Source organism: Syngnathus typhle, linkage group LG20 (genome assembly GCF_033458585.1).
Source record: "Syngnathus typhle isolate RoL2023-S1 ecotype Sweden linkage group LG20, RoL_Styp_1.0, whole genome shotgun sequence".
NCBI lineage: Eukaryota > Metazoa > Chordata > Actinopteri > Syngnathiformes > Syngnathidae > Syngnathus > Syngnathus typhle.
The window spans coordinates 7,515,669-7,539,603 of NC_083757.1; the positions used below are offsets into that span (position 1 = coordinate 7,515,669).

Consider the following 23,935-nt stretch of genomic DNA (forward strand, 5'->3'; position numbering starts at 1 on the left):
ACGCATTATAACAAGAGTAAGCGCTATCGTGTATCTTTTTAACCTGTAGTGAACAGGGACACGTATGTACATTTTTTTTTAGACATTCAAATAGCTTCTGCACAATTGTCAATCCGCTCTTAAAATATCAAGAATAATTTTAAATACATTTGATTCTAAACTTGATATCGAGATCTTTGGAATTCCGGTTGTCCTGAATGCGTCATGACGAGCACACGGAAAAGTGCCTCGCGCAGGCCACCAGGCTAGGCTAGCTAGGTAGTCAAGTACGACACTGCGCAAGCGGTGCGCTAACATGTTTTAATTGTGGATGGCTACATTAACGCGCATTTAAAGTTAGAAAAAGAACTGCAATAATCTAGTGGGGAAGTTGGAGCAGTCAAGCTAAAGCGTGTCGGTAACGCGGAGCGACGAGGTTTGTGCGGCTGTCGTCATGTCCTCGTTCTCCGAAGCTGCTCTCGAGAAGAAACTGTCCGAGCTCAGCAACTCTCAGCAGAGCGTTCAGACGCTGTCGCTGTGGCTCATCCACCACAGGAAACACTCCAAGACCATCGTGCACGTTTGGTACGACGAGCTCGTTAAAGGTAAGCGGCATCCATGTAGCTGCAAGCTTTCTTTGTCAGCGTGCGTAATGTGTTGTGGTGCAGGCGCTAGCAAGTCAAGTGCGGAATAGTGTCTTCACTGTTAAAGATCATGGGGAATGCCCAACGTACTTGTGATCGCTCCAAAGATCAAGACCGTCCTTGAAACGCCCAAGCTCCTATTTACACCAGCCGCTTGCTGATGTTGCAGTTCTGCTACCGCTCGTATGTTTACAACACGTGAACTCTTCTTATTTGTGTGTGCAGCTCCGGTGTCACGCAAACTGACCTTCCTGTACTTGGCCAATGACGTCATTCAGAACAGCAAGAGGAAAGGACCTGAGTTCACCCAGGATTTTGCGCCTATCATTGTCGATGCGTTCAAACATGTTTACAGGTATTCATGTGTGTTTCTGCACCCTGACCCATACCAACTTACCTTAGCCCAGTCCAGAAGTGCGTATGAGACTGGTCAACGATCACATGAATCAGTGGGCAATAGTGACCCATGGCCTCACGCTAAGCCAGTGTCACACACAATTTGTTTATCACAGTTTGTGTTGTCCCTCAGAGAGTGCGAGGATGGTTGTAAGAAGCAACTGGGCCGAGTCTTGTCCATCTGGCAGGAGAGAACCGTCTACGAAAATGAGCTACTGGACCAGCTCTCCAGAGTCGTCTGTAAGCTCCCGTTTGCTTTTTCCAAATTGATTGAGGACAACGACGTGCATCGTCTCTTGTGACGTTCCGTAGATGGCGAGAGGAAGCCCATCAAGAGGTCCTACGAGTCCATCCAAGCACTGAACGACAACTTTCCCAGCCAGACTTCTCCAGCCGAGCCTCCGAAGGTCCTGACCCTGACGGTTTAGTAAGACAGTAGGCGGAATTGTTACACATTCCGCTGGTTGAACTTTAGGCTACACGGAAAAAATACATCGTCTACATGTCAGAAAATCATAAGACATCATCCAACTTTCTAAATGCGGGAAGTTGCACCCCTGTATGAAAGCGTACAGTTACGGCGACATCCTTTTTCTTTTCCTGGAAGTGACTTCGTTCTGGATTCCTAATGGCTGAAAAGGCCGCTTTACTGCAATGGCCTTGACTTTGAAGCCTGATGGGGTCTTGGTTCTCTTCCCGACAGACTTCGGAGCTGATCCGAGCGCTGCAGGAGCTGGAGAACGCAACCTCGGGAGACTCGCTGCTGCGTCAGCGCATTTCCTCGCTACCCGCTGAGGTGCAGGACACGTCGCTGCTGCACAGGATCACAGGTAGAGGAAGCCATCTTCTTGAAACACATTTGCACTCCACAACTTTAAGAACTAGTAGCTCTCTTAAATCAAAACCCAGCAAAGTTTTTCCACAGCTCTTTCAATATTTTTTTCCGTCTCTGGAGTTGAAACAAAAATGTTGTATTTTTGTTTCTTTATTTTAACAAACAAGTCAATTAGGCTGAGTTTCATTAAATTGTTTTAAACATGTCTTTGCTTGAGTCATGGTGTTTATGTTTTCAATTAGTATTGTGTAAAAATCAAAATAAAATGTTGTACTGGTTAGCCAGCCCTAATCAAGCGTTTGCATTTTGCTCACCGCATCCTACTGGCGTGATGCGTGTCCCCGTCTCAGATAAGGAGTCGGGCGCACGTTTCTCGCGGCAGGTAGACGACGCCTGCATGCTGCTGGCCGACTTCAGTGGCCGGCTGGCGGCCGAAATTGACGACCGGCGGCAGCTGACGCGCACGCTGACCAGCTTCCTGCAGAGCCAGCGTGACGGTCTGGTTCACAACGAGCACAAACTCGAAGTATGTAGCCATTAGTTTTTATCCTTTGCATGAATTTGAGGGTGTGCTGAACCCATTCTAGATTTGTCATGATTTTATACAATCAAATGGTTAGCCAACAACCAAAAATATGCATAATAGGATTTGTGTCACTTTGTAACAAAACGGAGAACTGATCTCGTTGGTTGTTCCCAATTTTTTACTTTATGGTACTGTATATAATTTCTTTTAAATCAAGGTCTGGTAAATGACTATAGTTATGATGCTAATTCCAAATTTCTGTGGCTTTTTCTCCAGGAATACAAACGCAAACTGGCCCGAGTGAGCCAGGTCCGGAAAGAGCTGCGATCCCGCTTGAACAATCTCCCGGGTGGCCTCCGCGACGCCTCCACCTGACATTCAGATTTTGAATCTGTCACTTCTTCGGTTTTAGCATTGTTTGTCGTATTTTATTTTCATGCAAATAATGTTGGTGTGTTTTTAATTTCTCCCACGTGCTCATCTTGCACCCTGGCCTATCATTATATCCTGCCCTTCTCGAAAACCATGCTACTATATTACATGTTCATTCAAGCTGTAATTGCAAAAGTGTGAATGTGGAGTCAGTGTACATAATACTACACGGCTCCATGTAAATATCTTATATTTGAATTTATGTGAATGTGATTTTTTTCATTCAGGTTGGTGCATTTTGTACATATCTGCTGGTGTCAAAATAAAAAATAAAAAAAGGCTATGGCAGTATAATTAGTGTAGTATTGCGTCAGGCCAAGAAAGGGCGACAGTGACAATTGCTTCTAAATACTTTTATTTCTTTTCCCTCTAATTGCTATTACCCGGAACTTATATATGCGTGTATTAGCTAAGTGTAGATAAAGTTTTAGATTGAGAGTTTATGCTCTGACTGTCTGGAACAGTAGTTGACTGTGAAGTATTACCCGGAAGTACATGGTTTGGAGTCGCAAGCCTGCGCGTTTAGGACGAGCGTCGTTTCCGATTTAGTTTAAATATTAAGAATTATGAATGAACTTGTGCACGAAGAATATTAGTGTAGCATAAATATAGTCAATATAACTTTAATTTTTATAGTTTACCTTAAAACTGAACTGGCTTTCTCTGCAAATCGCGTTTGCATGCTAGCTAGCTTAGCCTCAAACGCTATCGTGCGTACCCCTGGTCAAATTGAACTTGAAACGACTACGAGTTTTTTTTTTTTTTTTTTAAACAATGGACGGTTTGACAACTCCATACGAAGATGACTCCGTGACGGAGTTCATGGAGTGTTCGGTAAGCGAGCCAAGTTCGAGTATTCAGCTAGTCTATCATCAATTCGTACAATTGTTTACGTGTTTTGCACTTGCAGGTATGTGAAGTATCCTTAAGGGGACTCAGTTTGTATAAGATACACTTAACGACGCCGGGACACTTAAAGGTACGATGATGATGATGATTGAAGCAAATTTCATTATCCTTGTACATTAGCAATCGAGCCACAAAAGGTAGCTCAGTAAAGTCCAGAGTCTGTATTCGGGTGCTTCTTCTGCATTGTACTACATCAATGGCAAGTTTAAAGTATAAGTAGCTGAAAGACTGAGAGCCAACAGTATATGTTTGAAAATTATATATATAAAAAAAAAAGTCAATTGCCTTAAAAAAAATACCACGTCCTCATGTAAACGGATTTCAGGAAACTTGCGTTATAATGCTATACATATGTTGACTTGCATGGTATTTTCTGGGAACTGGATGTATTACCTTTAACATTTATGACAATGCAACTATTGTTTCACAGTTAAAAGACAATAAGCAAAGCAGGTCAAGACTATTTACGCGCCTCCTTTACATATACCGTTCAAGCTGCCATTTCCCAACATTTGCCCACTCTAATCACTGATGGCACCAACTCGAGTTTTTAGCTTTGCAGGTAGAGCCGTAGTGACAGGAACAGCAAGAAAGAGGCTTTCTGGACATTGATCAATAACCAGTGACCAAGAGATAAGGCGTTCTTCATCTTTTCACGACATTGCTGAACTGCTTGACTATCAGACTTGAAGAAATGGTGGTCTTGATGAGCATGTTCACGAAAGAGAAGATTCTGTTCAGTCTTGGCATGTGCAGCTTGCTTTCCACTCTGCAGCCATTTGTCGCCTTGATACCGCAATGTACCGCTACCAATTGACTTGAAGTGCTTCAGACTCTTGATGTAGAACATCAACCCCCTACCCTACACAGGACACCTCAAATTATAACCCACAAGTTTTGCGACCTGTCCAGTTTCAAGGAAGCAGTCCAACCTCCATACTCAGGTGTTCCATTTTTGGGAGGTTCATGACGAGTTTTGAAGCCAACACCTCTAGTCCTGGCCAACTGAGTTTTTACGCTCACAACTTTCTTCATCTGACTCTTTGATGTTTGTCTTGTCTTCTCTTGGACACTTCTGGGATCCACCCCTCTCGAGTACCCGAAGGCATCAAGCAACATCTTGTTCTTTTAAACAAAAACGTTTCTAAGTATGTAGGACTTGGTAAGTTTAGTCAACAAATTCACTTTGTCTGCTCAACTTCCAAGTCAGTACAATCGGATTCGGTCCTCTCCCACAACCATATTGGCGTTCTGTAAGTACAGCGCCTCCCAAAAGCAAAGATATTTACTGACCTAACTGTCAAAGATGTATTTTTCCATTGTAGCGCCACCACGCCTCTGCTCAACACTGATTTTTTTTTTTTATTGCTCTCCTTTCATCCCTGGCAGAAGGAGGATGCTGCCGTCGCCGCTGGTAAGTAGACCCCGTCGTCCGTCGAGTCATTTGGGGTCTGCAATGGCCTCGCATATGTTTGCTCCACACTACAGTACAGGTACGCATCTTTCAAACATTTTCCGTGTCAATGGGATTGCAGTGGCAGCACCGGTCATATTTTCATATGGATCGTCGGTCTTAACTTTGGGGTCCCAGCGCAGTTCTCCCGAGCTCTTCTGAACTTTCATAGCGACGATGTTGAGGGTGTTGAGGCAAGTTCACTTACCGGGATTTTTTTTTTGAGGACTTGTAGCTTGGTTCTTGAATACAGGCAGCTTGGTTCTTTAACACAAGAATGGTTCTTGTCTCTGGTGCCCTTACATTGGATCTTGTGTACCGGGTCCAATAGTCCTCCTTAGTTGGTTCTCAAGTAGCTTGCAAGCAGGCTGTATCAGAAATCACTATTTCTGTTGTTTACCGGTCCAGATTTGCTCTCTTTGACACTAACACTAGATGTTTTTTAGGAGCAAGTGGAGACTTTCTCTTGGCTGAGTGGTGACTTTTTTTGCAGCGGTCTTGAAGATTGGCACAGCGTTCAGCTGACTTTGAGAATCTTTCTAATGTTCTTTAGGCATCCCTTTCCCCACGGTCATTACTTGAGCGGGTGTGCCAACATGTACCAGTGCCAGTTTTGCCCTCTTTGCATGCTTACTTTAAGACATCTTTTTAGGTTGCCAATGGAAGGTGAAATTACACTCCACTCCACTACTAGGTTAAAATTTGAGCATAACTCAAACAAACTGGATTTTACTTATGCATCTTTGTTTGGTGTTTTCAGGTCACATGGTCCGAGAACAAATCATACCAAAGTTCAACGATATTTTACAATACGTGGATTACCTGAAGCTTGACGAGCCAGTGATTGGTATGTAACGCAGCTTGTGCTTTTCAGCTCCTAAATTGATGTGACAGAATAATTGTTGACTCCCGTTTCAGGTTTAAGCTTCTTGGAAGAGGTGCTGAGCGGGAATACGGAGCATTCCAACATTGGGCCCCGATACACATGCAGGCTTTGTAATATCACCGCACACCCGCCGGAAATTATCCATCATGTGATCGGGAGAAAACACAGGCAGAAATATATTGTATTGGACTTCATAATCCCACAATTTATTTTATTTATTTATTTTTTTAAATGTTATAAATAATAACGTTACTCAAAGCAGTGTATCATTGCAGGAGACAAAGCGTCCGGATCTGGTTTCCTGGGATAAGCAATCGGTGATGATGCTAACGGGAAAGATAATTCGCACCCGAGCGGAGATCATCGCCAGGCAGGACGGAAGCGGACGTCCCAAGGTAAGACGCATGGTCTTGTAGTCGTCACCTTGCATCCAAAAAGGAACTAAAATACATTTGTTTTGTATTACAGACAATGAAGAATTTGGGACACATCATGACAAGAGGTAAATAAATGTCTGCTGTGGTGAATGCGAACAAAAGGCAACAGGAATAGGTCGTCGTGGCGACCACTCGTGGATCAATAAATACTATAAGTATTTATTGCTTCACGAGTATATGTATACTCAATGACAAAAATGACAATGGAGTGTCTACTGTACAGTTTGTGCCGTTGTGGTGATTCAAGTCCTATGGCTGTGTAGTTCCCTCATGGCAGAGGCATACGGAAAACCCGCAGAAGCCCTCAGGCGCGCACCAACGCAAGCAGGAATTCCATGCCTCGGACCACGGTCGTTTTAGGGCAGATCTATCGAGCAGAGCCGCGTTCGTCCCAGCCGTGGCAGGAAGGGGACAGACTACAAACCCGTGGAATCAGCAGATGGCAAAGGCCAACGACTGGATAAGGACTTCTAGCCAGGGAAAGGGTTTGGACCTGGACTATCGTCTGGATGATTCTAGCACAGGAACAAAAAGGGTTGAGCCCTGTAGAGAGACCGAACAGGCTTGGGATCAACCCGCAGAGAGTTACACCAACTACAAAAAGCAGCAGGCAAACAATGAGTTTTTCACAGTGGATGGAAGGCGTGAGTTTCTGCTTCCTGGTCTGGACTGTCAGCCCCCGCGTCAAGGGTATCAGCCCCAGCGTTCTGAGTACCAGATCCTGCGTCCAGATGATCAAACTCAGCGTCCAGATTATCAGGCCCAGCGTCTGGAGTACGAGACTCAGAGTCCCGTCCACCAGACCCAGCGTTTAGACCTCCAAACCCAGGGTCTTGACATCCAGACCCAGCATCCGGGCCTCCAAACCAAGGGTCCTGACATCCAGACCCAGCGTCCAGGCTACCAGACCCAGCGTCTCGACTCCCAGACCCAGCGTCTGGACTTTCAGTCCAAGAGCCCAGGCTTTCAAGGGGATGACCTGCGGTGGTCTTCTGACAAGGGCCGAGATGTGAGAGTTGGGACAAGTGTGTCGGAACCACCCATGAGGAATGTTCGCTTATCTTCAGAGCGACCGGGTGAGCGTTTTCGAGATTACAATCATGGCATGTGTCAAGCGGAGTCCCTTCCAGCCAACCCCGCCAGCTTCCAGACTCCTCTGGAAGATTCCAGAAGCATGTCGGCCATCCCGGAGCCTTTCCGCCGTTTCTTGAATGGTTCCGCAGGTGACGACGCATCTGGCAGACGCAAAAGAAAGAGCCGCTTCTCGAACGCGACGCCCGAGGAGGTGGCAGTGACCAACAGGATGTAAGCAATTGAGTGTTGCTATTCTTTTGGTTTTGTTGTCATTAGTTAGCTTTGCGGACTTTTTTTGGCAACAGGTTCAACGATAGACCTCCGGTCGTCAAACTCAGACGTCCTCTGGAATCATCCGCCAAAGGAATGTCCCAGCAGGATACTCGTAGACTGATGCGGCATCCCAATCAATTCTCACAATCACAGGTAGACCTTTGTTAATAAAATGAGAACCTCTCTTCATAGCCATCATCCCATGCCTGGTTTTGGAGAATATTCACAATAGCCAAACAGCTAATATGGCAAAGGCACCGGCAAGGCATGCTGGGTCGACTTGCAAATGTCCTTGTTTCAAAGGTACTAAGTAGCTCAGAGTCAAAGGGAATGGGGCAAAGAACACTTGGGGTGAAGTTTGCCATCCCGCGGTGAAGGCAATGTCATCCTCCTGCACTTCTACTAATTGGCTGGGTTCTGCCTGAAAAGCCTTTGTTGACAAATGTTTCTGTTTTCCAACAGCCAAACAGTCCCACACTCCTACAGATGTCCTCTCAACGCTCCTTCCGGCAAGAGCCCAACCTTCGGAGATACGAAGACGGTTATGGCGAGGAAAGAAACGGAGGAGGAAGAAACTGGAGCAACTTGTGCGATGGCCCGCACATGTACCAGCAAGAAATGTGCAGACAGCCCAGCGACTTGGATGGAAACCTTTACGAAGGTACGAGTTGTACTTCTCACATGAGTTGCACCTGCACAATCAAGCGTCACCTTTCTCCTGTCCATTGCAGGTTTTGGTCAGCAACAGATGTACATGACGCGTCATCCGGATGAGCGAGCGCAGTGTCCTGAACGCTTGCAAGGAGACGCTCTGCAGCAGCAGTTTCAGCAGCGTGACCTGCAGCCATTCTCCCAAGGTGTTTTCAATTCTCGCTCGCCGCCTTTGGACTTGGAAAGCCCCATTGGGATGCATCGGAACCCTCAGTACTCCAAAAGTCTAGAAAAACTCAAATCCACTATCCTGGAATTCATGTCCAGGAATTAGTCATACATTCATTATAGTGTACCATGGCTGCAGTTTAAGTGGAAGCTTTAAAATAAAATGTCATCTTTGTTGACTATCCACCCATCCATTTTCTGTACTGCATCTCTTCTTTATGGTTGCGGGAGAGCCAGAACCCAAGTCGGCTGACTTTTGGCAAAGGTCAGATGTACCTTGGACTGATCACTCATTGCACCATGCAAACTTTTATTGCTTTCACTTCTTTTAATGCTAATTGATGCCCAAATAAATTCTTGATCATGCAACATCGCTATTATTTTATATTTTACGAGGTTAGGGTTGGAAACAGTTAACCCAACGTTTATTAAAAAAAAAAAAAAAAAAGGGCAAGTGTAAAACTATTAATGATTTTAAATGGACATACCGTCGAGGTGGCTGTCGGAATTAATGACATCATCACATCGCGCGAGAAACTATTTCCGGTTCGGGCCGCCGCCATCTTGTTTGACTTCAGCAAGCTAAACAAAATAAATAATAGTGTCGAGCCTGTCCTCCCTTCGCCATCAACAAAGTAAGTAGCCTAAACCGCAATTCTTTAGTGTGAGGCGTGTGAACGGAACGTGTGGCGGGTGCTAGAGCGGGCGGTTGTAAGACTTTGGCCAGTGTTGATGTGCTCGTTCTTGGCCAATGGACGATTGTTTTGGGGGCGACATGAACAGCGGCGCCATTTCCCTCCCCGCGCTATGTGAGCCGCTTATTGGGTGGCCCGCTCGGGAAACTGGCGCCCGCCGTCCTCCATTTTGGCTCGCGACCTCAGTGAGCGCTCGACTTAGCGCGCCGCTGGCGACAGAGCCTGAATGGCGCCGGTTGCTCTGCGAAGCAACATTGGCCCCCAAGAAAGCTTGATTGGTGGAATGTAGTCCGAGGTTTGATTGGTCTGAATGACACATCCGAACGTTGTCTTTATTGGATAGGGCTCCTTCTTGCCCGGGCCAGAGTGAAGCTTTATCAACTTCCCACTTTGTGATGTCGTGTACGCATGGGATAACTTCAAAATTTGCTTTTAGCATTCACGTTAGCTTGCCTCGAGCCACAACAGCGTAACGTGTCCAAAGCGCGTTGAAACCATTTAAGTAGCAAGATAGCTTGCGTGTCTTTGCCCTCATTGCGTTTTGTCCTGGGGTCGCCACCAAAGTCTTGGTTGGTTGGTTGGTTGGTGTCGACGTCGTTTGATACACGTCTGCACTTTGACGCATGCTTGAAGAAGTCATTTGGAAGGAGTGGAGCTCTACAAGCCCTAGGCTTCGTCTCCCTCCTTGCACAGTTATTGATATAATAATATGTGCTAAACAATAAACTAAACTAAACTTGACAAAGTCATTAGGATGATCTTATTGTTATCTTCATGCCAAAGGTGCTTCTTATAAAACGACAAGATTCATAAAAACGAGAGCTTGTTTACAAACCGCAGCAAAACAATGATTAATACGGTTTTCAGTTCCAAAAGTATCGAACTTGAGCAAAATAATGGAGAAAAGAAAAAGTTCAACATTCAGACAAAAATAGTAGACATGATCAAATCAACTAAAAATGCACCTAAAATGATTGAAAAGAGATAGTATTAAATGAAAAATGCACACAAACATTGACATAAAAGTATAATTTTCACCATTGCCAGCTTTTATCTAAAAAAAAAAGACACTTTTGCATATTGTACTGTATGAAAAATGTAATTCAGCGGATATTTTGCTGCCCGTGCTGTTGTGTGCCTGGGCCAACAAAGGGCAATCAAAAAATAATATTAGTCTTTATTTTCACGGAGTATAAAGAATATATGTGAGGTCTATTGTTTTGTTAGCACGTTTATGGCATTTTGCATTAAGTTTAGCATTAAGTCGGCAAAATTCAGAGAGTCGTACACAATGTACGTTTTATTACTTTATTGTTGGTGTCAGCATTTTTTAAGGACCCAAATATGCAATGAAAGTCAGCTTTGCCCCCATAGTGTGTGTTTACCAAAAGGTGCAACCTGTATGCTGCATGTTTATCTCTAAACACGTCGCCGCTGCAGGTCATGGGAAGGTTTGCCGTCCGCCGTGACCTTGCCGGTGTCTCTGCGGGCCTTTTTTTGCGGGCGGCCATCTTGTGCTGCACACGGGAAGAAGCTGCGCGCTAGTCGGTCCCCAGGCTCGTCACCCAAATAGAAACCGGGAATATCCCGGGAGTTTTATCTGCTGCGTCCTTCACCACTTTGCTTTTTTCCGTCTCATTTCTTTTAGAGTTTCAAAAATATCAAATAAGACAAGATATTAGGCAGAATATTTGGAAATAGTTAATGCGCATATTTAGTGAGAATTACACACATTTGGCTAAAAAGACAAACCTGCAAAATAGGTATTAGACAAAATAAAAATAGGTTAAAATAAAAATACTGGAAAATAATTTTATTGTGAAGAAAAATAGCAAGGCTTTTAGTATTAGCCATGTGATACGAGTTGTGCGCAATGATTTTTATCCTCTTTTCTGTAAGGCCAATGATGTAAGCTTGCCAACATAGGATGCACACATGAGTGGCGTTTGGCCTCGCTGCCCTGAAGCGAAGGTTGTCGCAGCCTTTGAGGTGCGCTCGTCCGCCAACGAGCACCATTCTATGCCTGCAACTTGCTTTTAGGAGACCTTTGGATTGTTTCGCCCCTCTGTACTCAAGTCTAATAATACGTTTTGTCCACAAATAGCGGGCTGGCTATTTGTAGCCGTTGATTTTATTAGCCTCCTTCGCCTCAGTGTTCCGACACTTTTCCACGTCAGCTCCATTGAGGTCTGATGGGAATTTAATTGGATCTATTTTGCGGCTGTTTCAAGTCAGGGCAACTTATTATTTTTTTTTTAATTCTCCTATGGTGACCACAATGATCAGTTGTTTATAGCTGTTCTAGCAACCAAATATGTCAGGATAAATAATATTTATTGTCTGTCCAATTAAATGGAAACCAAAATTATTGTCAAATGCCACAATAGCACACACTTTAATTTTGTACTATTTTAATCAATGAATTGGTCAGGCCATAATTATTTTTTTATAAATAAAAAGCGCCCATGTATCTGGACAACTGCCATGCTGTCGACAAGTAACAATGAATGAGAAAGCAAGGACAAAGTGTTTGTGCGTGCGTGTGTGTGTGTTTGTGCGCGTGCGCGCTTTAAATTATGCGCATGCAACACGCGGAGGCCCGCACGGGCACCTGCGCCGGCGAATGAGCGCCCAGCGCGGCCGCCAACGTCACTCCCTCGACGGCCAATGGCGCAGCGTATGTGGCGGGGCCACTGGAAGACGTCTAGTTTGACATTGTAAATAAGAGCGCAGCCACAGACAGAGCAGCGCGCGGAAAAGCCAAATGGACGAGGGGCGGGGGTGACTGGAGGTGAGGGGGTGTCACGCTGAAGAGGACAATGCAAAAGAGGCAAGGCGGCATGAGGTCGCACCCCTGCACGCACCTTGCCAGAGCTTCCTCACACTTGACTTTTCTCTTCTCCGTGCTTTTCTGTTCCTCTTTTTCTTTCCCCTGACCCCTAACGCTGCCGCTCAAGGTAACTTAGAGCAGGAAGTTGGCCGTCGGCGCAGAGGGGGCTGGGCCGAGGGTGGGGGGGTGACAGACATGCTCGGCAAACCAATGAAAGTGCAGCATCACACGCTCTCATTGGCCGAGAGGCGGAGCCGGGGTGTCACGTAGCAGGCTAGATTGATTGCGGGGCCAGTGTTAAAGGCAAAGCGGTTCTAGTCAGGAGTCGGACTGTCACCGCTCTCTCCAGCCCTCCTTCTATTTCTTCTTTTTTAAGCTGCGGGGTCGTTCTAGGTAAAGGGGGGCTTTGTGAACAAGCAAAGGCGAGATTTTTTTCCACCCCACGGTGGAGCAACAGTGGCGTTTTGGAAGGAAGTTCTTACTGCAAGGAGAATCAAGCAGCGTCCAGTCCCCCCACCGCCATCAACACGGAACAGACCATCCACCATGAAGGGCACGGGGTGAGTGCGACCACTGGAAACACACATTAAGAAAGAAAAGTGGAGGGGGCTGCACCTGTATGTTTGAGGTGATCTTTTCAAGACTCACGTCTTGGAGTGACGAGGCTGTCCTGCCCTGTCCTGAGTTGTGCCCTTGAGTTGTCAGGCTCTCACTTGTGTTGTGATGTTGACCCCCCCCCCCCCCCCCTTCCTTGCTCTGATAAATATTATTTGGAAAAAATGCAAAACCTTCGAGCAACCAGTCCATGACGTAATCTGCCTTTCACTCAAAGTCAGCTGGGTCGGTCGGCTCCAGCTCACTGTGACCCTCAGCAGGAGAAATGCACACAGAAATACGCAAAGTACTTCACGATACAAATATATTAGAAAATTCAAAGATATTTGAGGATATATGAAAAAATGCAAAAAGTGACACACAAAATACAAAAATATTGAGAAACTAAACATTAGACATGGCACACAAATGCGAAAATATAAAATACAAAGTAGAAAATAGAAGAAACTAGAAATCTGGAAAATTATACATGCAAAAATAGCAGGTAAATCGTAAATAAATAATAAAAAATACAAAAATATAAAATCCAAACTGGTAAGAAATATTTGTAAAAAGATCAGAAAAAAATACAAGAAAAATAAGCACACAGTTTCAAAAAAATATTGGGAAACATAGGGATAGAGATATGAGAAATTCTACCAAACAGTAGGCGCCAATACACACATTTTAAGATGTTGACAAAATCTTAGTCGGCTGTATTGTCTTCTGCATCTCTTCCCAATAAAAAAGAAAAAAATCCATGTGACATTTATTTTTCCCCCCATCCCTTCATCGACATTGCGGTTTCCCATAGTGGCACTGATAACGACAATTTGACAAAGTAACATTTCCTTATTTGAAGCCGCTTTCCCTGGAGCCTCCTCTGCCGAACGTGCCTGTTGATACGCTAATGTGAGCGCCTCAGTCTTGAAGGGGACATGCAAAGGTTGGGGGTCCTTCGGGGTTGGAGGTAGACGTGCAGCTGGTCTCAGTGACCTCGTACGCTGCTATTCTTCCAGATGGGCCGCGGGAGGGCGAGCGGAAGAGGTGGGGGGCAGAGGAGACTAATGGTCTGATCTGATCTCTTGTGATGTAATCTTTTTGGAGGGCGCAGCTTTCCCTTACTTGCCCTCTCGCTCCCTCTCTCGCTCACTGTTCTCCCTCCCTTGTTGAAAGTTTCCACTGTTTTTCTTTTCTTTTTTCTAACAACAGTGAGGAAGCCTAAAAATAACCCATCCTAAATTGAATCCCCAAATCTCAGGGTTTTGGATGTGGAGATTTGCGTTAGCGGTGGCGGAGCGCAACGCTAAGGTCAGTACGGTGCCGCGTCCCTTTGCCCTTGGCAGGTAGCGTCGGCCCTCCTCCTTCCTCCTGCTTCCTCCTCCTCTTCCTTGGAGGCCCGGCAGTGAATGAAGGTCACAAGAATGCGCGGAAGTATGTGGAGGAAGTGAAAGCTCCAAATCAGAGAGGCTTGATTGTCTTAGCTGCGTGCTAACAAAAACAAGTCTGGGTTCACTCCAGTGCTGCAATGCAAAACCAGCCCCCCCCCCCCCCCCCCCCACACACACACCTCTGTCCCTCCACCCTCCCTCGTCGCATTCTCCTCTCCCAAATGACCTTGACAGATCAGTGACGAGCACTTCCTGGAGTTTTCTTCAATGCAAGACCAAGGGCAAAGTTTGACAAACGGATGATCTACTGTCCTAAAAAAACGAAAACCAGCGTAGGATATCGTAGTTAATCTGTAATGCCCTCCTGGGAACTTGTTTTTCTTTAGGAGTACATGATTGATCCCCGCATGTTGGATCTGTGAGGAAGCAGTGTTTTCAAGGTCGACATTTGCCTGAGAAGGTAGCTTTAGCACAAAGATACGACGCATTTTGTTAGCCACCCTTCCACAGACCCTCGCTCGTTTCACTCGTCACCATCAGGAAGGTCGGCTTGAGGTCGTGGTGCCCGCGGAAGGAAGCCCTCCGTCTCCCGTCGGGATTTCGCCGGCTCTTGTCGTTGTCGTAAAGTGTGGCTATTTTCGGCACAACTCACATTCACTCAGCTTTAATCTCATCAGAAATGAAATGCCTAGATGATGTCATTGCGTCGCGGCGCTTCTTACACTTTATGACAGATGAACCGGTCCTCTCCCCCAAAGAGCGAGCGCCCTATTGATACACCTGATTACACCTATCAAACCGTTTATGCGGGCGCACGGCTAACCGCTATCATCTTATTTGCCGCTGCTGTGGCGGGAAAAGGCCAGGATGTGAGCAACATCAGGACAGCTGCTGATTCAGCGCAGCGCCATTGACTTTCTCCGACAAGGGGTGTCAGGTGAAAGCAGGAAAGGTTGAGCTACACGTCAGCGCGCAGAAACCCGACACCGCCGCTTCTGGCGACCCGAAAGGACGACGATGGCGCAGCTGCAGGGAAGAGGAGACGATAGGCGACTTCCGCAGTCTCCCGTAACAAAGCCGACGCTAGCAAAGAAGCTAATCAAGAAACATTCAGCGTCCACTTAGTAACCAGCTTTCGGCTTTGTCTTGAATGTCCCACAAAGCTCTAATTTAAACACAATTGTGAAAAAGATGAGAGATTTGTGAACAAAGCTGGAAAAAATGCTTGTAATAGTCTCTTTCTGTTTTGATGCTCTGTTTAAAAAAAAAAGAAAAAAAAGCTACTGAGAAATGTGACACCTGACTCTCACTTGTGCCGGGTGGTTGAAAGCGATCAGCGCTTTCCCACCTCTTTTGTACGTCACCTTTTCTATTTGCGGGATGTCACTGTGGGAAAGTTTCCATGCATCATCGGCAAAGGTAGATGAACAAAGACATAGTGTTGTAAACTGTGTAGAGTCACCTTAAGCCGAAATTTTAGGAACTGTTCTGACTAGAACACAATGGACATATTGTTGTCCAAAACCTCTCTGACGGCTCGGCCTGACATTTTTTGCCTCTTGTTTGTACTCGTTTCCTCCGGCGTATTTAGATCAAATGCGTGTCAAGGAAGCGAAAGTGACAAAAAGTTCGCCTTTTGAGTCCCGCTGCATCGTTGCCATGGCGTTCAAGTCCGACTGGCCACGCTAATGGCTCAATTGTTGAGGTTAGCGCAAGGGAGAGCGAGTCGCCCCGCCTGGCGGGCGCGCTCGGGGACAAGGCCATCTTGTTCCGAGTCACCACGGGACCGCTTGCTGATTTAGCCGCCTCCCCTGGGACAAATAAAGGCTTCTCTTGCCTCGCCGTCGGAAGCGCGGGTGCCGGAAGACGTCGGCAAGGATCGGCGGGCTCACCCGCCACGTTTCAATCGTGCTCCGAGTGGAGCGGGCGCGCTACTGCGGTGAGCTATTGTCAAGGTCAATCACTCGACTGTCATGGCGGCTACAAGCGACGCCATTGATTGCCACAGCGACCTCTCTGTCGCATTCATTGAGGCTCTGGCTACGTTCGCCAGCGTCCGGCGGGAAGTCTGCTCTCACCTGTCACCTTGGACTGACAATATTTTGGAGTTCCAGTCACTTTTGGTTTTTCTTCATTTGTCCTGTATTTTCCCAGTACCTTTTCCATGTCGGGAGGGAATGAAATACCATAGGTAGGCTTGGGCAGAGTTGCATCCTCCCTGGCATGTCTTCCTGCACATGTGAATGTTTTTGACCCACATAGCTCGCCCGGTTCGCGTTAACGTCTGTGGCACTGCGGCGTGAACTCGAGCAAACACTCCTCAGGCAAACGCTCCTCGTATCTGTTAAGCGCGAGACTGCGATCTAGACACTCAGTAGCTGTGCGTGTCCAGACACGCCGCCCAGTACCCCCCCCACCCCCACCAAATTCTTGGCATGCCGTAGTAACCTGCCGGATACTTTTTCAGACACCCTTAGCTTGCAGTCCTCTTCCCGGTGTTAGCTGCTGTCTTTGTGAACTCAGTGGCACGGCCACTATCCAAAACACGCTAGTCTATGCGAGGAGCTATGTGGTCGACGGTGACCATCCCGACAGGACCAGAATAGAAGCCCGTTCAGGCTTTGTTTGATGGAACACGACCCGGTTGTATTGGACATACCTGCTCAAACGATGCCACACTTAGTGGTCTGATAAGCCAGCAGGCGCTTTGGTTCATTCCGGGACGCCGTGCTTTTCAAATGTTTGTGCCAAGGCGGGGTAGCGGAACGAAGGCTGCGCCGAGAAGGCCAATTGTTGACATGAGGTGCTCAATTACGAGGCGGTGATAAGCTTCAGCCCCTTTGACTGCGCCAATCAAAGTTGCTCTTTGGGACACGGAATGGGGCAAAGTCGACCCACCAAGATTGCCGGCTAGGCTTGGAGCGCCCAACGCTGTGTGAAAGGGAATCCGTGCTGGGATGTCATGTTTGAACGCCGCACACTGACGCCGACTGTGATTTGACAGTTTCCTGAACCTCCGGCGACTGTGTGATTTAACAAATTTGTGTCTTCTCTCCATGCAGCTTTGTAGATCATGTCCGCAGATTCATTTGGCGCCGGCGGCAGCGATGCCCAGCAGACGCTTCAGTCCTTCTGGCCTCGCGTCATGGAAGAGATCCGGAACCTAACTGTGGTACGTTGGCACCGGCACGCAAGGCAAAGTAGTTGTTTGTCACTCGCTTAACTTGTTGATTGATTCCAGAAGGACTTCCGCGTGCAGGAGTTGCCTTTGGCTCGAATCAAGAAAATCATGAAGCTGGATGAGGATGTGAAGGTAAAAGAGCAGAAGTGACGCCAGAGTTGTTCTCGCCACGTGGCGGGCGATTTATTTTGCTGGGATTATCAGCTCGAAGCGCGAGCAGGCCGCAACCCGTGTCGTGTCAAGAGCGCCGTCCTCTGCTGTTAAGCGGTGGCTTAAATGTCGTAAAGAGATCAGGAGATCACTGGCCTCTATGTGAGGACAGCGAGACCCTTCTCAGAGCGGCAAAATGGCACCACTTGGCGCTTGGTTATCGCCTTTAGCTGCTCACATTAGCTGCGAGGCTAAGCGCAACATTTTGCAAGGCTCCACACGAATGTTTTTGCGGGTACTGCTGTTTTTGTTAGCCACAGAGTTCAAATGAGCAGCTAACTCTTGAATGGCACTTAGTGAACAATTCCCTCTATTCAGTCTGCCTACCTGCTAATTATTTTGAAATGTTGAATACCTAACTGGTAATTCTTACTTGGCTATGCATCTGTAGGCACTGCTGTTTTTGTTATCAACAGGGCTCAGAGGTTGTCTTTTTGAGGCAACGCTGTCCTTTTCTGCCGTTTTCAAACCAAACTTTTGATTGGCATGCAAAGTCCAGAATTGGTTTCTTTTTCGCTAACTGCGCAGATGATCAGCGCCGAAGCGCCCGTGTTGTTCGCCAAGGCGGCGCAGATCTTCATCACGGAACTCACCCTGCGAGCATGGATCCACACGGAGGATAACAAGCGACGCACGCTACAGGTCAGTTGTCGTCCATACTGTGCTTCTTCCTCCTTTCGAGTTTTTTTGCGCCAAGAAGCCCACGTTACCTTCCTTGCACTTCACTGAGGGCCTGTGGCGCTGTATGCCTACAAGCGAAAGGGGCCCTCCGCGGCCGTCTCCCACTAAGGAATGGGTCTGAAAGCCAGCCGGGCGCCACTGAGCTACTTTCGGCCCGCCCCCATGCTGCCGTTTGGTCCAAAGTTGAACAAGCTGGACTCTGGGAATGACCAGCGTGAATGGGGGGGGGGTCAAAGGCGGCAAAAGGCGATGGGAACAGTTGGGAATGGAGCTCAGAGCTCGCCTCACCGGTACGTTAAGAAGGGAAAATTGTCAAGCAGAACATGAAAGCCCCTAAATCCGCTTGATCCAGTCACATACGTACGTCGCCCAGATTAGCCACTCTCTGTGTAAACGCGCACGCGCTTTTGAGCGTGTGATGTGATGCAGGTACGGCGTTATCGCGTTCATCAGTGTACGGCTGGAAAGTCTAAAATTCAAGACCTACTTTGGAAGTCCTACTATCTTTTTTTGCCCCGTTCTCAGACATTGTCTCTACAGCAGGCAAAGTGACACTAAGAAATTACAAGAACACTTTTAGGCCAACTAAAAAAACAAACAAAACTGCCATCTTGTTCCGTTCACATACTCTCCCCCCACCCCCATAACATGACATGCTACCAGTTGTTAACAGCCACCATAAAACAGTTTGGGAAAGGCAAAGCCCGAAGAGCGGTTGAGGGCGCTGTGGCTCAAACCCGCTGCTCCAAATTGATTTTTGACGGCAGATATTAAGGTACCTAAGAACTGATTTAATTTGCCTCCTGCAGCGCCTCAGAAGTAAGTTTTTCCTTTGCACACGTGCACGGGACACCGTCCTGGATCACCGCGGCAACGCTTATCAATGGAACAAGTGGAGATGGGTGACCCGGTGTGGCCAGATATTAATCAAGTGACTATAAATAGTGCTGGGAGGTTCACAATGGAGCGAGAGGGGGAGCGGGGGGTCTGACAGTCAATATCCTGTGGAAAATTCCACAGCAGCGAGGCCTCTAGGCTGTGCATATGGAAGAGATGTACGGCAACCATACAAACATTGAAGAAAGTTCTCTTGAATCATTGTAAATAGGGGAAGAAATGAGAAATAAGAAGTGCCTGTGATGAAAAGTCCCAAACTGTTCTACCAGTGCTTTTTAAACACAAAGTCGTGACGGAAAAACTCACTTTTTGCCATGTTTACAGAGGAACGACATCGCCATGGCCATAACCAAGTTTGACCAGTTTGACTTCCTCATCGACATTGTTCCCCGAGATGACCTGAAGCCCCCGAAGCGACAGGTAGGATTTATTTTGTGTTTGTCTGAGACGATCATCTCGGCCGCCGCCGTTCCCCCGTTGGCAACCCGGAGGCGCTGTAAACATCCTTGACTGGAAGCTGCCGCTCGGAGCCGCAAGAGCTTTCAGTCGGATGTTTGCAGCGTCTTATTGCTCCTGACGACGGCTCCCGCGCTGACCAAAGCGCCCCAACCCAGCAGAAGACGGACGTGCGAGCTCTTTGCGTCTCCGGGCGTGTAAACATCCTACACTCTCAGCTGTGCCGTCGTGAAAGCTGGGAGAGGGCTGTTTACGCTCCCGGCGGCGGCCACCACGTCGCTCGCTTAGCCAGCGCGCTCCAACAAGCTCATTTTATTGTGCAAGGTGGCAATTCACGTGAAAGAAAGGGTGGGACAGTGTACAATGAGTGTTGTACACTGTACATTAAGACTTTTTTTCCTTAGGTCTGTTTTCCTCTTCGCCGTTAATTTCTATTGCGTCCCGAATAACTGGTGCGGGAGCCATTGAAGAAATATTTTGGCTAGCAAGCGTGTGGTCTTATGTGACGCCCCAGGAGTGCTGATAGAAATTGAGGTTGCTTACAATGCACTCACACCTTTGCTGCTATGTCCTTCCCCGCCAACACACACATACTCTCACTCGTAATGGATCTCGAGTACAAACTGCAAACCCCCCCACCCCTTCCCCTGCAGTGACCATCAGTTATTCATCAGTGGCTCCCCTCTACCATTACACCTGCTGACACGCCGCAGGGAGACGTCATGTGCTGACAAGCTTACTTCTGTTGGCACGCGTAGGAGGAGATGCGTCAGACAGTGGCCCCAGCCGAGCCGGTGCAGTACTACTTCACGCTGGCGCAGCAGCCCGGCGCCGTGCAAGTGCAGGGGGCACAACAGGGCCAGCAGGCCGCCGCCGCGCAAACGGCCACCACCATCCAACCCGGCCAGATCATCATTGCGCAGCCGCAGCAAGGACAGGTACCCACGAAAAAAAGAGGACGGACAGGCAGACGCACCTGCCTTTGTTAACTTTGGTTAGCTTGTTGGCACGCAGGCACTTGAGCCCAAGAGGAAGCAGTTGATCTAAGCCAGTGCTTCTCAATTATTTTCTGTTACGCCCCCCCCTAGCAAGAAGAAAACTAATCGCGCCCCCCCTCCCCACCGTGACTATCCTAACTTGTCTTGTAAGTCGTAAAATGTTGCACTGTCGCAAACGTGACAGAAGTAACAATGAGAGCGCCACTGCCCCCTGCTGTAGTAAACGCGCAATTACACTTTATTCTAGTACTGCCAAAAAAAAAGCCTGTTCCCCAGGGTCACACGCGCCCCCCCAGGAATAGCACCGCGCCCCCCAAGGGGGGCGCGCCCCACTATTTGAGAAGCACTGATCTAAGCAAACACTGCACGTATGGTAAATGCAGACGGCTTCCTCTGCATAATTGGATAGCCTAGCTTAGCACTCTTCTCTCTTCCCAAGGAGGAAGAGAATGTAATGTGCAGCGTAAAGAAAATGTTCGGCCTCGTGTGCCCCTTCCTGTGCGTGAAGCTCTCCCATCATTCCTGCCATTTTTCATACAAATGCTTGGATCATTTTTTTTTTTTTACTTGTTGCTTCATGCGTTGTCACTTTTCTCACGCTGCCTTTCTCTCCATGTTGTCATGCTCCCCGTACGTCCATCCCTTCTGCCTTTCTGTTCTGGTGCTTTGCTTTTTCTTTGTCCCCGTCCTCCTGCGACCCATCAGATGCTTCAAGGTGCCACCATGCAGCAGTTGCAGCAAGTGCAGGTGCAATCGCAAGGCACGCCAATCACGGTAAACACAGCATGCGCTTGTCTGTCTGCTCCCCCCCCACCCATGACACCCCTCCCCCAGTTCAGTTTAGGAAATGATTTGTGTTCTCCTGTGCCCCCATTGACCGTTTTGCATCCATCTTTCCCCAGAGCGCGCCCGTGGCCATGCAGGTGGGTGACCAGCAGGTGCAGATAGTGCAGGCGGCGGCGGGGGGGCAAGCGCAGACGGCACAGGCCCAGGGCCAGACCATGCAAGTCATGCAGCAGATTATCACCAACACGGGCGAGATCCAGCAGATTCCGGTGAGTCCAAGCCGTCGCTTGGACAAAGTGTTTTATTTTTTTCCAAATGACTTGCGTTATGATTGTACTCACGGAATGACTTCAACTCCTATTTGGACATACTCATCGTCACACTGACACTGTCTCCCCCATGTGTCCACTGAGTGCAGGTGCAGCTCAATACGGGCCAGCTGCAGTACATTCGCCTGGCCCAGCCAGTCTCCAACGCGCAGGTGGTCCAAGGACAGATTCAGACCCTCGCCAACACGCAGCAGGTACACACCTTTTTTTTTTTTTCTTTTTGTCGTTTCTGCACTGTCTGAAACGACTGGCTGCTCATCCAACGTCGCGCTTGCTCTTGCAAATCACGCAGGCTGATGTGCAACCAGGGCAGCAGCAGTTCAACCAGTTCACTGACGGACAGGTAATGACTCACCAACACATCCTGAGACTCGGGCTTCGAATTAGGGGCCTCTGTGTGGAGGGGTGGGGCGCAAACACAGCCAACGTTGATGATTTTAAAGTAGCTTAGCATTCACAATCTGTCTTGTCTTTTGGAAGTGTGTTTGTAAGGCCCACCTCCCTGTGTGTGTTGTGGCTCGACAGCAGTTGTACCAGATCCAGCAGGTGACGGTGCCGGTGGGTCAGGATCTGAGCCAGTCCATGTTCATTCAGTCCACCAGCCAAACGGGAGAGACGCAGGTCACGCAGGTCACCAGCGACTGAGCTCTGACCGACAGACTGCCTTGCCCGTGTTCCGTTTTTTTTTTCTACAGTGAAATCTTAAGCCCCCCCCCCCATGTAGTCTTTTATGTTTTTATACTTTTTTTGATACGCTATGGACCATGCCTCGTCTGCCGTTTTGTCCCGCCCTCGGACGAAAGTAGCCATTTACCTCACACACATGCGCTCAGACGAGGAGGAGGAGCTTCAGCAATTACAATCAAAACACCTTTGTTTTGTTTAGTGTCCCTCTTCATAGGACCCCACCATCTATGTTTCCTCCTTTTTTGTACAGTAATTATCTGCGATTGTCCTCATTTGTATTTGTGTACGTGGTCCAAACTGCCAGCCTGCATGACATGCCGAAAGACAGGTACACTTTTATTTTTGGGATGTTTTGTAAGCAAATTTTGCCGGTGACAAAAAAATAAATAAATGAAAGAAGAAGCCTTCAACTTGTAGTACGACTCGTGTTTTGTTGCTTTGACCGACTAACAAAGCGCGAATGCTTTCAGGCCGTGTGGTGCACTTTTGTGCTCGGTGAGGCATACAAAAGAGTCCTGACAAGCGCTTCTTCTGCACAAACAGGTACACAACCCATTTAGGTAAGTAAGTTACCCTTGGTGCAATTTTATTGATTTAGTCAACAATGGCTGAAAATGAAGAAGCACAAAAGAATGAATTCTCAAAGGCGGAGCGCTTTTAAACTATGAATTGGGATAACAGTCTTCTATGGTTTTAATGCTTCTTCAAATCAGAAAGAACTGATTTTGTTTCTCCTGGTGAAATATTACTGCACAATTTGTTTTGGGGCGGCTCGGTGGCGCACTGGGTAGCACGTCCGCCTCACAGTTAAGAGGGTGCGGGTTAGATTCCACCTCCGGCCCTCCCTGTGTGGGTTTTCTCCGGGCACTCCGGTTTCCTCCCACAACCCAAAAACATGCTTGGTAGGCCGATTGAGCACTCCAAATTGTCCCTAGGTGTGAGTGCGAGTGCGTATGGTTGTTTGTCTCTGTGTGCCCTGCGATTGGCTGGCAACCGGTACAGGGTGTCCCCCGCCTACTGCCCGATGACGGCTGGGATAGGCTCCAGCACGCCCGCGACCCCCGTGGGGACTAAGCGGTACGGAAAATGGATGGATGGAAGTGTTTTTTGTTTATATTGTAGTAGACCAAAATGGTGACAGGTCAAGAACGGATGTTTGTGTTTTTTTCATGAATGCGGCAAGTCACACAACCTCCAAACGACAGTTTTGGAGTCCAGCAAGTACAGCACTGTCTTCTTTATGGTGGCCACTTGAGGGCAGCATTTGTCTAATGTAGTGTACAAGTTGTCATCACTATTGTTCCATCAGGAGCACCGGGGGCGTCACTTATTTGGTGGCCAAGGCAACCAGGTTATGCGCTCTGTACTGGTAACATTTTGATTCTTCAGCTTTAGCTTTAAAAGCCTTCTTGAGCATTACTACTAATTGTATCGCCTCAATGTGTCAATGACTGCAATTGCCAAGACAATCAATCAA

At 47.6% G+C, this 23,935-nt stretch overlaps 3 protein-coding genes across 12 annotated transcripts; all 3 read left to right on the forward strand.

Moving 5' to 3' along the window:
• The first annotated feature begins 193 nt into the window (after positions 1-193).
• On the forward strand, positions 194-3,106 carry LOC133144122 (regulation of nuclear pre-mRNA domain-containing protein 1A-like). The gene is made up of 7 exons (XM_061266571.1): positions 194-584; positions 849-978; positions 1,153-1,259; positions 1,332-1,426; positions 1,723-1,849; positions 2,205-2,380; positions 2,657-3,106. Exons 1-7 carry the CDS (start codon positions 434-436, stop codon positions 2,753-2,755), a joined length of 885 nt encoding a protein of 294 aa, XP_061122555.1. The 5' UTR covers positions 194-433; the 3' UTR covers positions 2,756-3,106.
• Positions 3,107-3,288: 182 nt separating this feature from the next.
• Positions 3,289-8,917, forward strand: si:ch211-13c6.2 (uncharacterized protein LOC100000125 homolog). 2 transcript variants are annotated; one of them, XM_061266556.1, is made up of 11 exons: positions 3,289-3,646; positions 3,723-3,791; positions 5,111-5,135; positions 5,935-6,021; positions 6,093-6,241; positions 6,336-6,455; positions 6,529-6,562; positions 6,761-7,802; positions 7,877-7,997; positions 8,307-8,505; positions 8,576-8,917. In XM_061266556.1, exons 1-11 carry the CDS (start codon positions 3,587-3,589, stop codon positions 8,827-8,829), a joined length of 2,160 nt encoding a protein of 719 aa, XP_061122540.1. In that variant the 5' UTR covers positions 3,289-3,586; the 3' UTR covers positions 8,830-8,917. The 2 variants fall into 2 exon arrangements, with proteins under 2 accessions (XP_061122540.1, XP_061122541.1); XM_061266557.1 differs by lacking the exon at positions 5,111-5,135 and having other exon boundaries at positions 3,576-3,646.
• Positions 8,918-9,218: 301 nt separating this feature from the next.
• Positions 9,219-22,868, forward strand: nfyc (nuclear transcription factor Y, gamma). 9 transcript variants are annotated; one of them, XM_061266561.1, is made up of 11 exons: positions 9,219-9,358; positions 17,296-17,405; positions 17,475-17,546; positions 18,153-18,266; positions 19,527-19,622; positions 20,417-20,596; positions 21,362-21,430; positions 21,559-21,711; positions 21,861-21,965; positions 22,064-22,114; positions 22,297-22,868. In XM_061266561.1, exons 2-11 carry the CDS (start codon positions 17,307-17,309, stop codon positions 22,414-22,416), a joined length of 1,059 nt encoding a protein of 352 aa, XP_061122545.1. In that variant the 5' UTR covers positions 9,219-9,358; positions 17,296-17,306; the 3' UTR covers positions 22,417-22,868. The 9 variants fall into 9 exon arrangements, with proteins under 9 accessions (XP_061122545.1, XP_061122549.1, XP_061122552.1 ...); XM_061266565.1 differs by having other exon boundaries at positions 17,478-17,546; XM_061266567.1 differs by lacking the exon at positions 9,219-9,358 and adding an exon at positions 12,107-12,248 and having other exon boundaries at positions 17,478-17,546.
• Positions 22,869-23,935: the final 1,067 nt, after the last annotated feature.

Excerpts from the sequence above, each read along its gene's own strand:
- si:ch211-13c6.2 (XM_061266556.1), top strand. The coding sequence starts at position 3,587 with ATGGACGGTTTGACAACTCCATACGAAGATGACTCCGTGACGGAGTTC. Across the intron at positions 6,022-6,092 it reads GCTTGACGAGCCAGTGATTG|GTTTAAGCTTCTTGGAAGAG; the intron begins GTATGTAACGCA and ends CTCCCGTTTCAG. Across the intron at positions 7,998-8,306 it reads ATCAATTCTCACAATCACAG|CCAAACAGTCCCACACTCCT; the intron begins GTAGACCTTTGT and ends GTTTTCCAACAG.
- nfyc (XM_061266561.1), top strand. The coding sequence starts at position 17,307 with ATGTCCGCAGATTCATTTGGCGCCGGCGGCAGCGATGCCCAGCAGACG. Across the intron at positions 20,597-21,361 it reads CGCAGCCGCAGCAAGGACAG|ATGCTTCAAGGTGCCACCAT; the intron begins GTACCCACGAAA and ends GCGACCCATCAG. Across the intron at positions 22,115-22,296 it reads ACCAGTTCACTGACGGACAG|CAGTTGTACCAGATCCAGCA; the intron begins GTAATGACTCAC and ends GTGGCTCGACAG.
- LOC133144122 (XM_061266571.1), top strand. The coding sequence starts at position 434 with ATGTCCTCGTTCTCCGAAGCTGCTCTCGAGAAGAAACTGTCCGAGCTC. Across the intron at positions 1,850-2,204 it reads GCTGCTGCACAGGATCACAG|ATAAGGAGTCGGGCGCACGT; the intron begins GTAGAGGAAGCC and ends TCCCCGTCTCAG. Across the intron at positions 2,381-2,656 it reads ACAACGAGCACAAACTCGAA|GAATACAAACGCAAACTGGC; the intron begins GTATGTAGCCAT and ends CTTTTTCTCCAG.